The 14339-nt window shown below is 45.6% G+C and overlaps 1 protein-coding gene across 1 annotated transcript; it reads left to right on the plus strand.

Moving 5' to 3' along the window:
* The first annotated feature begins 7158 nt into the window (after positions 1-7158).
* On the plus strand, positions 7159-11464 carry PPP1R3E (protein phosphatase 1 regulatory subunit 3E). Its single transcript, XM_070954478.1, has 2 exons — positions 7159-7614; positions 10982-11464. The coding sequence occupies exons 1-2, from the start codon at positions 7159-7161 to the stop codon at positions 11462-11464; spliced, it is 939 nt and encodes a 312-aa protein (XP_070810579.1).
* The last annotated feature ends 2875 nt before the right edge of the window (positions 11465-14339 follow it).

Genomic DNA, 14339 nt, shown 5'->3' on the forward strand with positions numbered 1-14339 from the left:
GTCGTTTGGCATGGTTAGTTTTTTTTTTGTTTTTAAAAAAAGGTAAAGCCGTCGCTTATTGGCGGAAAAGTAATGTGTCAATCCTATCGGCGAATGTTTTCATTGGGCCTCCCAACCCGCCTTGAGCCAATCAACCCCAAAACCAAATTGCATCAATGAGTGACGTTTTGCAAATCTTTGCACACGGTCTAGTCCACTGGGCGGGAACGGCGTTCCTCTTTTCCTATTCTAATTGGTCGATTTTTTTTTTAATCTCTCTTGGCCCGCCTTTCGTTTTCCACACTAAGGTGGGAAAGCCGACGTTTCTGATTGGCTCCTAAAGGAAAGAACATTTAACGGCTCTTTTGGCCCCGCCCCGCGCGGACCCCAAAGGGCTACAATCTTAATAGACTCTTCAGCACAACTTCCGGTTTCTTTTCGGAGGTTGGGGGGGCGGCGGAAATAGGCCTTAATACCAATAGCACTTAAATTTATATACCGTTTCGCAGGGTTTTACAGCCCTCTCTAAAAAGAAATGGTAGTAAAAGGTAGTAAAATCAGGATCACCAAGTAATTCAGGCAAAGGACAAAAAAATAATTAAAAAATTAATAAGTCCTCGACTTACGACCACAACTGAGGCCACCATTTCCATTGTTAAGGGAAATATAAGGGAGTTTCTGAGGCCACGGTTGTTAAGCGAATCACTGCAATTGTTAAAACATTAGGAACCCGGTTGTTAAGTGAATCTGGGTTCCCTGTGGACTTTCCTTGTCAGAAGGTTCGTAAAAGGGGATCACGTCACCCCTCTGGGGTGCTGCGACCGTCATAAATATGAGTCAGTTGCCAAGAGTCTGAATTTTGATCACATGCTGCAACGGTCGTAAGTATGAAAAATGATCTTTGGTCTCTTTTTTTTTAGTGATGTATCTATGGACGGTCGCTAAGTGAATCGTAAGTCGAAGGCTACCTATATTATCCCGGGACACGTATATTTGCCTTCGTGACCCAGGACGCGGCGACCGTCACAAATACGAAGCAGCTGCCGAGCGTCCGAATTTTGATCAGGCGACCACAGGGATGCCACAACGGTCGTTAAGTGCGAAAATCGGTCATAGATTGCTTTTTTTGGTCAATCCCGTTATAACGTTGAACGGTCACTAAATGAAGTGTTGTAAGTGCAAGGACTGCCCTGCATTAAGGAGGGTGCCAAGTTCTTTTATAGGATATGACAAATCAAAAAAAAAAAAAATTAAAAGCGCCGATTACATGTCGGAATTATTATTAAACAATACAACAAAACAATATTTTTTAAAAAAAGAATTGAACAATAAAAAAAAGATGTGTGGGAAGAACTTGAGACCCCTCCCCTCTCTTTATTTCCACGCCCTCAGAGAAGGCAGAGAAAAAAACCATCCATAGAAGAAGGTAAAGAAGCTGTTCTTATTAGGTAGAATATCAGAAAAATTAGATAAGAAAAGTAATGTATGTAATATTACACGCCGTTAACAGCAGCGAGGAGTATATTCGCAGAACATTAGAAAAATGAAGAAACAGCGCGAAACGAAGAGATAATTAAGATACTAGAAGTGTGCAGAAAATGGACAGACTGACATTAAAAAACGAAACAGAAAGAAGATAACAGAATATTATCAAACATGGCATCTATTTTACCAGTGGTTGGAAAAAGGGTGGAGAGTAAGAATATGATCAGCATTGTTAAGCTAATTAAATACCCAGACAACCCGATGTTTATTAAGCAGTAAGAAATTTAATTAATAAAAAAATCAATAAAATGAGGAGGAGGAGGAAGAAGAAAGGAAGAAGGAAGAAGAAGCAGAGGAAGAAGAGAAAGAGAAAGCGGTGGAGGAAGAGGATTTTAAATTGAAATTTTAAATTGAAATTTTAATTTGTTTTAAATTTATTGGGATTTTAATTGTCGTGGGCCATATTATTTAATTTGGTTTTAAATTGTTTTTAACTTTTGTGTTTCTGTATTTTATCCTGTGCCTGTTCACCGCCCTGAGTCCTTCGGGAGTAGGGCGGTATACAAATTTAATAAAACCTAAAACCTAAACCTAAAGAAGAAAAAGCGGAAGAGGAAGAAGAGGAAGAAGGAGAAAGAAGAGGAGGGGAAGGAGAAGAAGAAGGGGAAGGGGAGAGGGGAAGAGGTAGAGGAAGGAGGAGGAGGAGAAGGAGAAGGAGAAGAAGAAGAAGATCCCTGCGTCCCAGCCAGGATGGCCTCAAATAATCCCAATTTGAAGACTGGTAGACAGGCTGAATTGACAGGATTAAGGATTGAGTCAGAAAAACACAAAGCCACAAAGAATTTACATTCCCACAGCCTTTCTTACCCCAAGGCTAGCCTTGACCCAGACCACTCCCCACCCAGGAAACCAGATAGCGGCAATACTAGATTAGACTAGATTAGAATGCAGAATCTTAATCTGTGGGAAAGGGAGCTTATTGTTCTTACAGAATATTTATTTATTTATTTGTTTATTTAGATTTTTATACCGCCCTTCTCCCGCTGGACTCAGGGCGGTGAACAGCCAAGAATAAAAGCATCACATACAAAATTTAAAATTATTTTAAACAAGAATTAAACAAATTTTGGCCCAATAAATTTAAAACACCCCAACTAAAATCAATTAACAATTAAAAATATCTAAGGGGGGGGAGGTTTAAGCCAGCCTGGCTTAATGAAATAAAAAAGTTTTAAGGGCACGGCGAAAAGCACGGAGTTCTGGGATCCTACATATCTCCGGGGGCCGGTCGTTCCAGAGGACAGGTGCTGCCACAGAGAAGGCCCTCCCCCTGGGGGTCGCCAGCTGACATTGTCTGGCCGACGGCACCCCGAGGAGTCGCCATCACGGCCCTACATAAACAAGGCAAAATACATACATACATACGTACATACATACATACATAATTAGGCATATGCCCACATAACCATGCAGAGAAACAACACAGTCCAATTCGGATGTTTAGTTACAACTTTTGAAGCATCGCCATGCTCGTGTGATCAAAATTCAGATTCTTGGCCATGGGTTCATACTTATGACCGTAGCTGTGTCACGGGATCACGCGATCCCCTTTTGCGACCTTCTGACCAGCCAAGTCCATGGGGGAAGCCAGATTCCCTTAACAACCGGGTTATTAACTTATCAACTGCAGTGATTCACTTAACAAGCGTGGCAAGAAAGGTCGTACAATGGGGCAAAACTCATGTAACAAATGTCTCACTTAACGACGGAAATTTGGGGCTCCGTTGTGGTCCTAAGTCGAGGACTACCTGTAAATGGAGACCTCCTTTCCTGCAGCTTGCCTCCAAATTCATTGGCTCCGGCATCTTTCTCCCACCATGGACCCGGACCAGATTTTACTTCCAACATATGGGTTTAAATAACCTTCTGCAAGTGGCAAATTAACTTTATAACCATTCATTTAGTGACCATTTGAAGGTCCTACGGCCTGAAAAAAAAGTGACCTACAGCCATTTTTCACACTTACAACCACGGCGACATCCCCTTGGACACATCAAGTGATCAAAATTCAGCCGCCTGACAACTGGTTCATATCTATGACGGTTGCAACATCCCTGGGTCATGCGATCCCCCGTCCCCTTTGCGACCATCTGACAAGCAAAATCGACGGGGAAGCCAGGTTCACTGAACTTCGGTGTTAACTGACTGAATGCCTGCAGTGATTCACTTTAACGACTGTGGCAGGAAAGGTCGTAAAATGGGACAAAGCTCACTTCACAACTGTCTCGCTTAGCAACGGAAATTTTGGGCTCCGTTGCAGTCATAAGTCGAGAACGATCTGTATTTCTTAATATTTGCATGTGTATTCCAGAACTTCCAGAATAATATTTCCAATATTTTCTTGTTAAGTTTCCAAATAAGCTATTTTTTTCCCCAAAAATGACTTTATCTCGAAGAAGAAAGCTTTCCTGGTCTTGAAAAGATCACTAAACGGATAGTTGTAAGTTGAGGACTATCCAAATGGAAAAACTCAGGCTTGGAAGGATTATGGGTGGATAGGACTTGTTTAAGAGAGAAGTTCAAATGTCACATCTTTTAAGATTGGGAACGTGTACATGCAGGACCTTGGTTCCCCAGCCAGCATGGGGAATTCTGGGAGTTGAAATCTCCCCCCCCCCACCCCTGTCTTGAAGCTGGTTTCTCCAGTGTGGGAAGCCCCTCCCCTCCTAGAGAATGAAATATTTTTGGTAATATTAAAAGAGGCAGAATATTTTATCTCCAAAGGAGAAATGGAGAAACGTGTTCTTAAAGGCAGAAAGCAGCCCCCAGTCTTCCTGCCACAGGAAAACAGCCTCAAGCAGAAGCTTGAAGAGGTTAGTCTTTAGGAATGGAGATTTTGTATCCATTCAGAAAGAATGGATAATGGCCAATCTATTCAGAAGCAAAGAGACTCCAGATAAGCAGCACAATTAGGCAAGCCAAAACTGACAAGATTAGCTCAGACAAACACCTAGGATTTGCATTTCTCCTTTTGTCTGAACAGCCAGCCATGACCCCATAGGAATCTGGCAACAGCCATTAAAATATTAAAGGACACAGAGACAAGCATCTGAATTACAAAGCCCCGAAGAATGTATCAAAGCCCATCTATCCCAACCCCATTTGATCAGCCACCCCAAAAACATGCTGCTGTCACTAAAGTTTCTGGCATCCAAATAAACAGAGACCTTCTCTCCTTACAGCCAGCCTCCATTTTATTTTCAGCGTCTTTTTCCCAGCTTGGGACCGGACCAGATTTTTTTTTCTTCTGACACCAGCCAGCATGGGGAATTCTGGGAGTTGAAGTCCACCTGTCTTGAAGCTGGTTCCTCAGCCAGCATGAGGAATTCTGTGAGTTGAAGCCCATCCATCTTAAAGCATGGGGAATTCTGGGAGTTGAAGTCCACCTGTCTTGAAGCTGGTTCCTCAGCCAGCATGAGGAATTCTGTGAGTTGAAGCCCATCCATCTTAAAGCATGGGGAATTCTGGGAGTTGAAGTCCACCTGTCTTGAAGCTGGTTCCTCAGCCAGCATGAGGAATTCTGTGAGTTGAAGTCCACCCATCTTGAAGCATGAGGAATTCTGGGAGTTGAAGTCCACCCGTCTTAAAGCTGGTTCTTCAGCCAGCATGGGGAATTCTGGGAGTTATAGTCCACCCATCTTAAAGTGGTTCCTCAGCCAGCATGGGGAATTCTGAGAGTTGAAGTCCACCCGTCTTGAAACTGGTACCTCAGCCAGCATCTGGAATTCTGGGCGTAAAAGTCCACCTGTCTTAAAGCTGTTTCCTCAGGCAGCATGGGGAATTCTGGGAATTGAAGTCCACCCATCTTAAAGCTGGTTCCTCAGCCAGCATAGGAATTCTGGGAGTTGAAGTCCACCCGTCTTAAAACTGCTACTACCGTAGACTGTAGAACAGCCAAGAAATTCTGTCCATCTCTCCAGAATTTGACAGAAAGAAATAGCTGGATTCAGGTACCTTTCTGAAGTTGCCCTAAAGTTTCTTCTTCTGGTTTGACTGGCCGGACTGCCTACTAGAAAACAGGCCTACTAGAAGTTTGGGAAGGCCAGAAACAGGTGGACTGGAGGCAGTTGGTCAATTTGCATTGACCAACCCCCCTTTTTTGTTTTAATTGCATAGCTCAACCCTTTTTATGCTGCATGACAAAGAGCTCAAGGGAATTTCAGCAGATCCAAGATGGGAGTTTCATTATTCATGACTGAACGAATAAACATTCGATGATTCAGATATGAACAGAAACTCCTAGTTAATGATCCCCCAAGCCAAGCCAACCCTTCTTCTTGACATCCAAGGTTATACAATGTTTTGGGGAGCCCGGAAAGTGCCTCTGCTTTACCCCTCAGGCCAACATGGAGGCCACCCATGGCAGGATCCCATTTCTGATCTCCTGTTTCCAAACTGATCCATGTCAATGACCCCCCCACCCCCACCCCAATCTCGGTCCACTCTCCTTCCTCGGTGAGTGTGAGGTTTTTCTCCTTTCAATATCTCTGACAGTGCATTAACTCCATTTGATCTTCTGAATTATTCATCGCCCTGGAAACATTTCTGGGCACGGAATCTCTTTTTAAAGAGACGTTTTGTCCTTGGCACCTGGACCTCCCTTTCCAGAAGTCATAAAATCTTTCGGAGTCTCGTCCTAGAGACGTTTCTATCTCCGCTCTTCCAAACCTCTCATTTTGGGTGCGATTCTGGGATTTCTCACAAGGATTCCTTGCTCGAGCATCGATCCGGTCAGAAACTAGAAGTCTGGCTTTCAACGATCGGCAGCAAGAGTAATTTTGAAGTCACCTTTGGATGGACTGAACCTAAAAAAAAAACCCTGCTCACAAGCTTGCAAGCTCTCAAGGAAAACACGTCGTTGTACAGACAGGGCATGCTTCGGTGGAGATATAAAAGGATTGAGCCAGAGAGAGAGGGTCCATCGGACGGGGGTGAGTGACAGCTAGAAGGCAGAAAGGAACGATTGAGCCCTTGGCAAGAGGCAAAGAGACCCCCCCCCTCCATTTGATCAATAGCCTAAGGGAGAGGGTGTTTGAAGACTCAGCATTTGCCTAAGCTCAAGGAGACGCAGATAATCAAAATGGACAGAGGACAGCTTAGACAGCTGGTGCAATAGGACCAAAAGCAGAGATCAGGCAGACATAAGACATTTTCACTGAAGGAGAGGTCCTAACGTTACAAGTCACAGATCTTGCGCAGACGATTCCTTTTTTCCTCCTCCTAGAAAGAAACCAGGCAGAAGACTCCATGGGAGAAACAGAGATCACCAATGGGAGAGTTCATTCCTCACCCACCCCATGTAAATTCCTGTGAAGTAGCAGAACAATTGCAGAGGAGCAAGTAGATTTAAGAATCCGTGATCCGAGGAGGTAACGGGATAACGAGAAGATCTCGGCGCTCCAAAGATCAGAAGACGCGCAAGAGAATGATCAAGAGGCAAGTCTTCCCCACCCACCCACCCAAGGAGATCTAAGACGGGACCCCCCTTAGCACCGTGAGAGCAAGGACGAGTCTCGTGGAAGGGTTGATCAAGGACTGTGATCCCTAAAGGTAACCACGACTAAACGATCACAATCGACTGGACAGGGCAAGTGAGCTGGGCTGTAGGGAAGAGGGGTCGGCGACTTTGCTCCTATGGCCCGTGCTCCGCCTTCCCCTTTGACCCCCAGCAACATTCCCCGCAACTTAAGCTACATCGCTGGCTTGTACGAGAGGGCCTATTATCGCACGGCCCGTCCGAGCATCGCGGAGGATTCGGGAACCGAAGGCTCCGAATCTGAGTCCGAGGGCAGGCCACGAGGCAGGACCCAGAGGAGACGCCGCCATCTCTTCCAGGGGTCCAAAAGGAGGGGAAGGCGCCGGACTCGCTCGGCCCCGGCTCAGGGTAGGATACGAGGAGTATCACGTAGCCGTAGCCCTGGGACTCGCAAGAGGGTGCGCTTCGCCGACTCCTTGGGCCTGGAGCTGATCAGCGTGCGGCAGTTCTGGCCTAACGATCTCCCACAGGTGCCAGAGAGGGTCCACAACCAGCTGAGGCGCGACTCACTCAGCCACTTCGCGCCGTGTCTGCCGTTCTGCCCACCGGTGAAGGTAACAGGGGTCGGTCCTACCCGGAAGCACCTTGGGGTGGGTTTGGGTGAGCCTTCCATAAAAGTTAGAACCATGCAATCAATTCAGAGTTTTCTTTTCCTCAGCAAAGGAGAACAGGGTATTCATTTCCTTGAGGGAATAGAATAGAATAGAATAGAATAGAATAGAATAGAATAGAATAGAATAGAATAGAATAGAATAGAATAGAATAGAATAGAATAGAATAGAATCTGGAAGGGACCTTGGAGGTCTTCTAGTCCAGCCCCCTGCTCAAGCAGGAGAACCTATACCCATGATGGCGAACCTGTGGCACGCGTGCCACAGGTGGCATGCATAGCCATATCAGTGGGCATGCGAGCTCAGCTCCGGCGTGCATGTGCGCGCCAGCCAGCTGATTTTTGGGCTTTCTGGGCCCACCAGAAGTAGGGAGACAGGTTGTTTCCTGCCTCCGAAGGGCCTCGGGGGTTGGTGGGGAAGGCCCGTTTTTCTCTCTCACCTGGCTCCAGAGCCTTTCTAGGAGTCTGGGGAGGGTGAAAACGGCCTCCCCACCCACCCCCCGGAGGCCCTCCAGAGGCCAGAAACGGCCTGTTTGCCAACTTCCGGTCCCACCAGAATTCATGAATTAGTGAATTAATACGTGCCTGGTCTCTTCAGATCTAGAGTTTAAGTCAGCAAAACGTTTTAAGTTTTCTCCCTATATAAAATTATCATACAGGGTTGTCCACGGGTCAAAAAAAAACCCAAGATGATAGCTACAGGTTAAAGCTCTGTGGAATTTTTTTTTTTTTTTAATGTTCATTGCGCATAAAAAGCAGGCAGTTTTGACCCCACCGACGAGAGCCTCGTTCTCCATCCTTTTTTGACCATGTCTTCCAGACACCCCTGTACAATCTTACGGGTGACGTTTCCCGGCGCTAACGTTAATGTAGACGAGAAGGTGGGCTGCAAAAATCTAGCCGTCCGGGAGACGACCGCAGTTTTCTGTATATAGCTTTTCTCATCCCTTATTTTGCACGATGGTCTTGCCGGAAGGGACTACGGTAGTCCATTAGAGAGAAAACAACCAAGTCATGGCAACAGGGCTAGGACATTTAAACCTGCTGAATAATGCACCATCCAGAAGTTAAGGCTGGGTCAGGAGCTTTATCCAAGGACGGCAGCTTCCATTCCTTCTAATTAAAATAATAATAATAATAATAATGTCGGTGCATTACAGCCTTCACAACCTGGCCTTGAACCGGATCTGAATCAGGAAGAAAAGAAAACCAGTTCTAGGAATAGGGTACGCAAAGAACATTTCAAGGCTTTAGAGATGCAGGCTACCAGGAAATGAGCCATCCTCGGAAATTGTGGCTAGTAGCCATAGTTTCGGCTGCCGAAAGTCTTGAGTTTAGCAATTCAACATTTTTTTTCTGCTCATTTTTCTTTTTCTTTTTTTTTCAAGCTGGGCTTTGGGATTTTAGATATTATTGAGCTATGCGGGTGGAAGGGACCAATCTCTTAAGCAGTGGTGAAATCCACATTTTTTTAATTGCCGGTTCTGTGGGCGTGGCTTGGGCGTGGTGGGCGTGGCTTGGTGGGCGTGGCAGGGGAAGGATACTGCAAAATCTCAATTCCCACCCGACTCCAGGGGAAGGATACTGCAAAATCCCCATTCCCACCCCACTCATGGGGGGAAGGATACTGCAAAATCTCCATTCCCACCCAACTCCAGGGGAAGAATACTACAAAATCCCCATTCCCTCCCCACTCCTGGGGGGAAAGATATTGCAAAATCTCCATTCCCACCCCATTCTGGGGCCAGCCAGAGAGGGTATTTGCTGGTTCTCCGAACTACTCAAAATTTCCGCTGCCGGTTCTCTGAACTGCTCAAAATTTCCACTGCCAGTTCTCCGAACTGCTCAAAATTTCCGCTACCGGTTCTCCAGAACCTGTCAGAACCTGCTGGATTTCACCCCTGCTCTTAAGGCTCCTAACACCGTGGAATTGGTCCTGTGTCTTCGGAGTCTAAAGAAGGAAAGTGTTATCGATTGGTCTGTGTGGATGGCTCTTCTATCGTGCGAGCCTAAAAATGCCATTTTCTCTGCTCCAAGTGAGGCTCCTTGGTCCTGGAAATCTGCCCCAAACTGAAATATATGCGGTAATTAATTTCTTCATTCCAACTGATTAGAGTTTTAAGGTAAAAAAATCTTGCTGTCATATTTTCTCTCTCTCTCCCTCTTCCCCCCTTCCATCTTTTCCTTCTCTCTCTCTCTGCTGACTTTCTATTTCTTAGCTCCCCCATCTTTCTTGGTTTTCCACCTTCCCCTCTCTTTTTCTCTCCCCTGACCTATTCCCCTTTCTGGTCTCCCCCCCCCCCCCCCATCATCTCTTCATCCTTTTCTCTACAAGCGCACCAGCTGGAAGGCTCAGTTTCATCCCCGTCTGCTCAGGGATAGCCTGATTCTCCTTATTCCAGCTCTCCCCCTTGTATCTATATTCTCTTACGGTCCCCATCACCTATTTTATCTATTCCATTACATTTCCTCCTGATTCTTCCTCTAGCCTTGCAATCCCATTTGGTTCTCCCCATTTCCCTTATTCTATACTTCCTAGACAGGGTTTTGATCATTTGCTCTCTTTTAGTCCCTTTCGCTTTGTGCTTCCTTCCCTTCAATCTCTCATATAGTACTTGTTTTCATCGTTTCCCTGTCTGATGCATCTACAATCCTACACATTTTCCTTATCTTTCTGTAATTTTTTTTTCCTTCCCATCAACCCAATTTCCCTCTAATCCAGTGATTCTTAAGTTGTTTGACCCAATTACCCCTAACCTGGTCTCCAAAAATGTTATTATACCTGGAATCGTCTTTTACAAGCAGTTTGGCAACCACAGCCCTAAACTTGATCCACAACTCACAAATGAGCAATTACAAATTTATCCATTTATCCAGCCCCCCCCCCCAGAATATGCTCCAATTAGCCCAGTTTAAGGACCACTGTTCTAATCCTTAGGGCAGTGCTGTGATTGCATGATGGCCACCATTTTGACTTTTTTGACCTTCCACGGCACACCCCCTACCTCTAATACTGCAACGAAGCTACAATTTCTCCATTTATTATTCCTTGCGGAGTGGTGCGGTGGCCTAGAGGTGTAGCCCTCGCCTCACAATTAGGAGGTTATGAGTTCGATCCTAGGTAGAGGCAGATATTTCTCTCTCTCTGGGCACACTGAGAATGTATCTGCTGAACAAAACTCCGCATTGGCGACAGGAAGGGCATCTGGCCATTAAAACACTCTGCTAGCTCCATTCAGTTGCCCAGATGTATTATGGGGTCGTTAAAAGAAGATGATTAATCCTTGCTCTCCCGTCGTTTACCTCCTCAGGAATCTTTGAACCTGCAGACTCGGCTGCTGGAGCCAATGTTCCCAGATCCTGTGAGCATGCCCGATTTCCTGCCCCGTCTTCTGGCTCAGTGCGTGCTGCTGGAGGGTGTCCGGGCCGAGGGATCCTGCGTTTCTGGTACCATCCGTGTGATCAACCTGGCCTATGAGAAAAGGGTCTCTGTGCGATACACCTGGGACTTTTGGGCTACCGAGCACGAAGCTCGCGCCTCTTACGCCGCCCCTGCAGGGCGGGACCGGGACCACGCCGACCGCTTTGCCTTCCGCCTGCCTCTGCCAGTCCCACTCTCCGCAGGGGTGGTACTCGAGTTTGCCCTCTGCTACCTGGTGGGGGGGAAGGAATTCTGGGACAACAACCAGGGACGTAACTACTCTCTGCGGCCGCCTCCATGCGTAGCCGAGGAAGATGAATTCCCCAGCCCCATTCAAGATTGCTGTGAAACTGGCTGGATACACTTTCTGTAGGCAAAGCTCCGCCTCCAGGAGAGAAGGAAAGATGGGGAGACTTGTTGAACCTGAAGTTTGATAGGAAAAGTCGAAGATCAAGGTTGAAACCCAAAGATACACAGTCATGCGGGCACACACCCACAACCACACCAGAATCGATGCAGACACTTGGATTTGCTTCCCGTTCCTCAGAGGGCTTTTCACTAAACCAAAATCCACTGCTTGTAGCTTTTGCAATCGCCGACAGAGCATTCACACAACCCCTGACATTGGGCTATCGCCTTGTAAGGAGGACCACTCTTTCTTTTGACTTGCGGACTTGCTTGCAATCCAAATCCAGTGTCGATGTTGAGTGGGGACATCACCCTATGGGGGGGGTCTCCTCCAAAAGAAATGTCCGTGAGAAAAGGATATAAAAAAACTCAAAATGTTAGCCACAACGATGTCATCGAAGATCTGAGTTCTACTCTCCCATCTTGTAAAGTGACCTTTGATACCCTGGAGATTTTGGAGAGAAAGGGATCGGGAATAAAAGAGAATAAGAGAAGAGCAAACAAAGATGATTTGGGGACTGGAGGCTAAAACATATGAAGAATGTTGCAGGAATTGGGTATGTCTAGTTTAACGAAAAGGACTAGGGGTGACATGATAGAAGTCTTCTAAGATCTGAGTTCTACTCTCCCATCTTGTAAAGTGACCTTTGATACCCTGGAGATTTTGGAGAGAAAGGGAACGGGAATAAAAGAGAATAAGAGAAGAGCAAACGAAGATGATTTGGGGACTGGAGGCTAAAACATATGAAGAATGTTGCAGGAATTGGGTATGTCTAGTTTAACGAAAAGGACTAGGGGTGACATGATAGAAGTCTTCTAATGTTTGAGGGTTTGCCACAGAAAAGAGGGGGGTCAATCTATTCTCCAAAGCACCTGAAGACAGGACAAGAAGCAACGGATGGAAACTAATCAAGGACAGAAGCAACCTAGAACTAAAGAGAAATGTCCTGATAGCGAATACAATTAATCAGTGGAATGGCTTGCTTTCAGAAATTGTGGATGCTCCATCACTGGAGACTTTTAAGAAGAGATTGGACAACCCTTTGTCTGAAATGGTATAAGGTTTCCCGCTGGAGCATGGGGTTGGATTAGAAGATCTCCAAGATCTCTTCCAACTCTGCCATTCTATTCTGTTCTGTTCTGTTCTTTTCAAATGTCCACCTTGTATATTGTACACTGGGGGAAAAAAAAACCCCAGATTCATAACTACGTCGATGAAAGAACAGAGTTTTTCTTCAATTTCCTGTTTTCCTCGGCTTGGGGAAAACATTCTGGATCTCCATTCCAAGGGACTCATTCGCACATGCTGTTTCCACATTTTTCTGCATGAATGTATTCACACTTCTCGTCGCATCCTATGTTATTTCTATGCTGGCTGGTTAAAGGAGAGAAAAAGAAAAATCACCCTTGTTATTCCTGATGGGGCGTTTCTTATTATTTTCATCCATGCGTCATGGACCCTGATCGATGGAATGTTTTTTTTTTAGACCCAGCAAAAATCCAGAAAAGTTATTTTAGAAAAGGCATAAGTGCCAATCAGTGCCTTTATGGGGGGGAAAAAACACCCTAACATTTCAATCACTTCTATGCTTGATGGATTTCTAAGTTGTTTTCTAGCCCAAAACTAAAAGAACTTAATAATATCTGAATGGCACCCACACAGTATGGCGGATAGTGGTATTTCCGAGAATTTTGCAACATGGGCAATTCAATTCCCAGAATTCTCAGCAATAGCCATACTGGCTAGAGCAGAGGTGGGGACCTGTGGCCCTTTTACGATTTGTGGACTTCAACTCCCAGAATTCCTGAGCCGGTGGGAACTGAATTCTGGGAGTTGAAGTCCGCAAGTCGTAAAAGGGACATAATTTCCCACGCCTGGGCTAGAGGATTCTGGGAAAATCCAAGGTGCCATTTTACTGGAATAAGTAGTTTGACCCAATGGGCATGAAAAGAACCGTAAGAATTACAGTTTTTATAACACTTCCTCCAGATCTGTGTCTCTGAACCTGAGAAACTTTTAAGATGCGTGGACTTCAATTCCCAATTGAATTCTGGGAGTTGAAGTCCACGCATCTTAAAGTGGCTGAAATTGAGAAATACCGTTCCAGATTCTATTGCGTTTTATCTCTGAACTGACCTACTTTGCTTTATAACTTAAAAAGTTAAGATGTAAGACGAGGGCCCTTTCCTGAGTGGGGGGCACTATTGGGAATTCTAGGAACCCCATTATGGACCCTGCCACCAAACTATTCCCATGCCACCGAAGACCCAATTACTGAAAATGTCCGGAGTAATGATCAGGCTATATAAAACTGATAACCAGCTCAATCATTTAATGATTCATGTCTTTGTGTGTCTGACTGAGTGGTGAATTTAAGGCAGAGATTTCTGCTAGATACCAAAGAAACTTACATTCATTCATTCCTGTTAACAACTGAACAAGCCAGGGGGGAAAAGGAATCATATTTCAAAGAAATAAACATGGAAGGAAAACCCAGAGATTTCCAATTCACATTTTATACCCAGGAAACATACTTTTTGGCCTAAGGATCTGCAGTTTTTTGAATCCAGGGGATCCTGAGGGGCAGGCTGGATGAAAACTGGGATTTTTCAAGACAGACCCACAATGGGAGGTCTTGGCTTGCCCAACACAGCAGGGTTGTTGTTATCCTCTTGTCCAAAGAGCTTAATAGTGAGGTTTCCTGCAAGGGCAAAGTGTGTGTCCTTGTGACTGGGTGACAATTGAGGGGAAGACCAGAAAGGAGGAAGCAGCTGGGAGAAAGAAGAGAGGAAGAGTGGAAGAGAAGGAGGGAGGGAGGGAGGGAAGGAGGGGAATGGCG

This window comes from Pituophis catenifer, unplaced genomic scaffold (genome assembly GCF_029215685.1).
Source record: "Pituophis catenifer annectens isolate HBS135680 unplaced genomic scaffold, rPitCat1.0.hap2 SCAF_15, whole genome shotgun sequence".
In the NCBI taxonomy this organism is placed as follows: Eukaryota; Metazoa; Chordata; class Lepidosauria; order Squamata; family Colubridae; genus Pituophis; species Pituophis catenifer.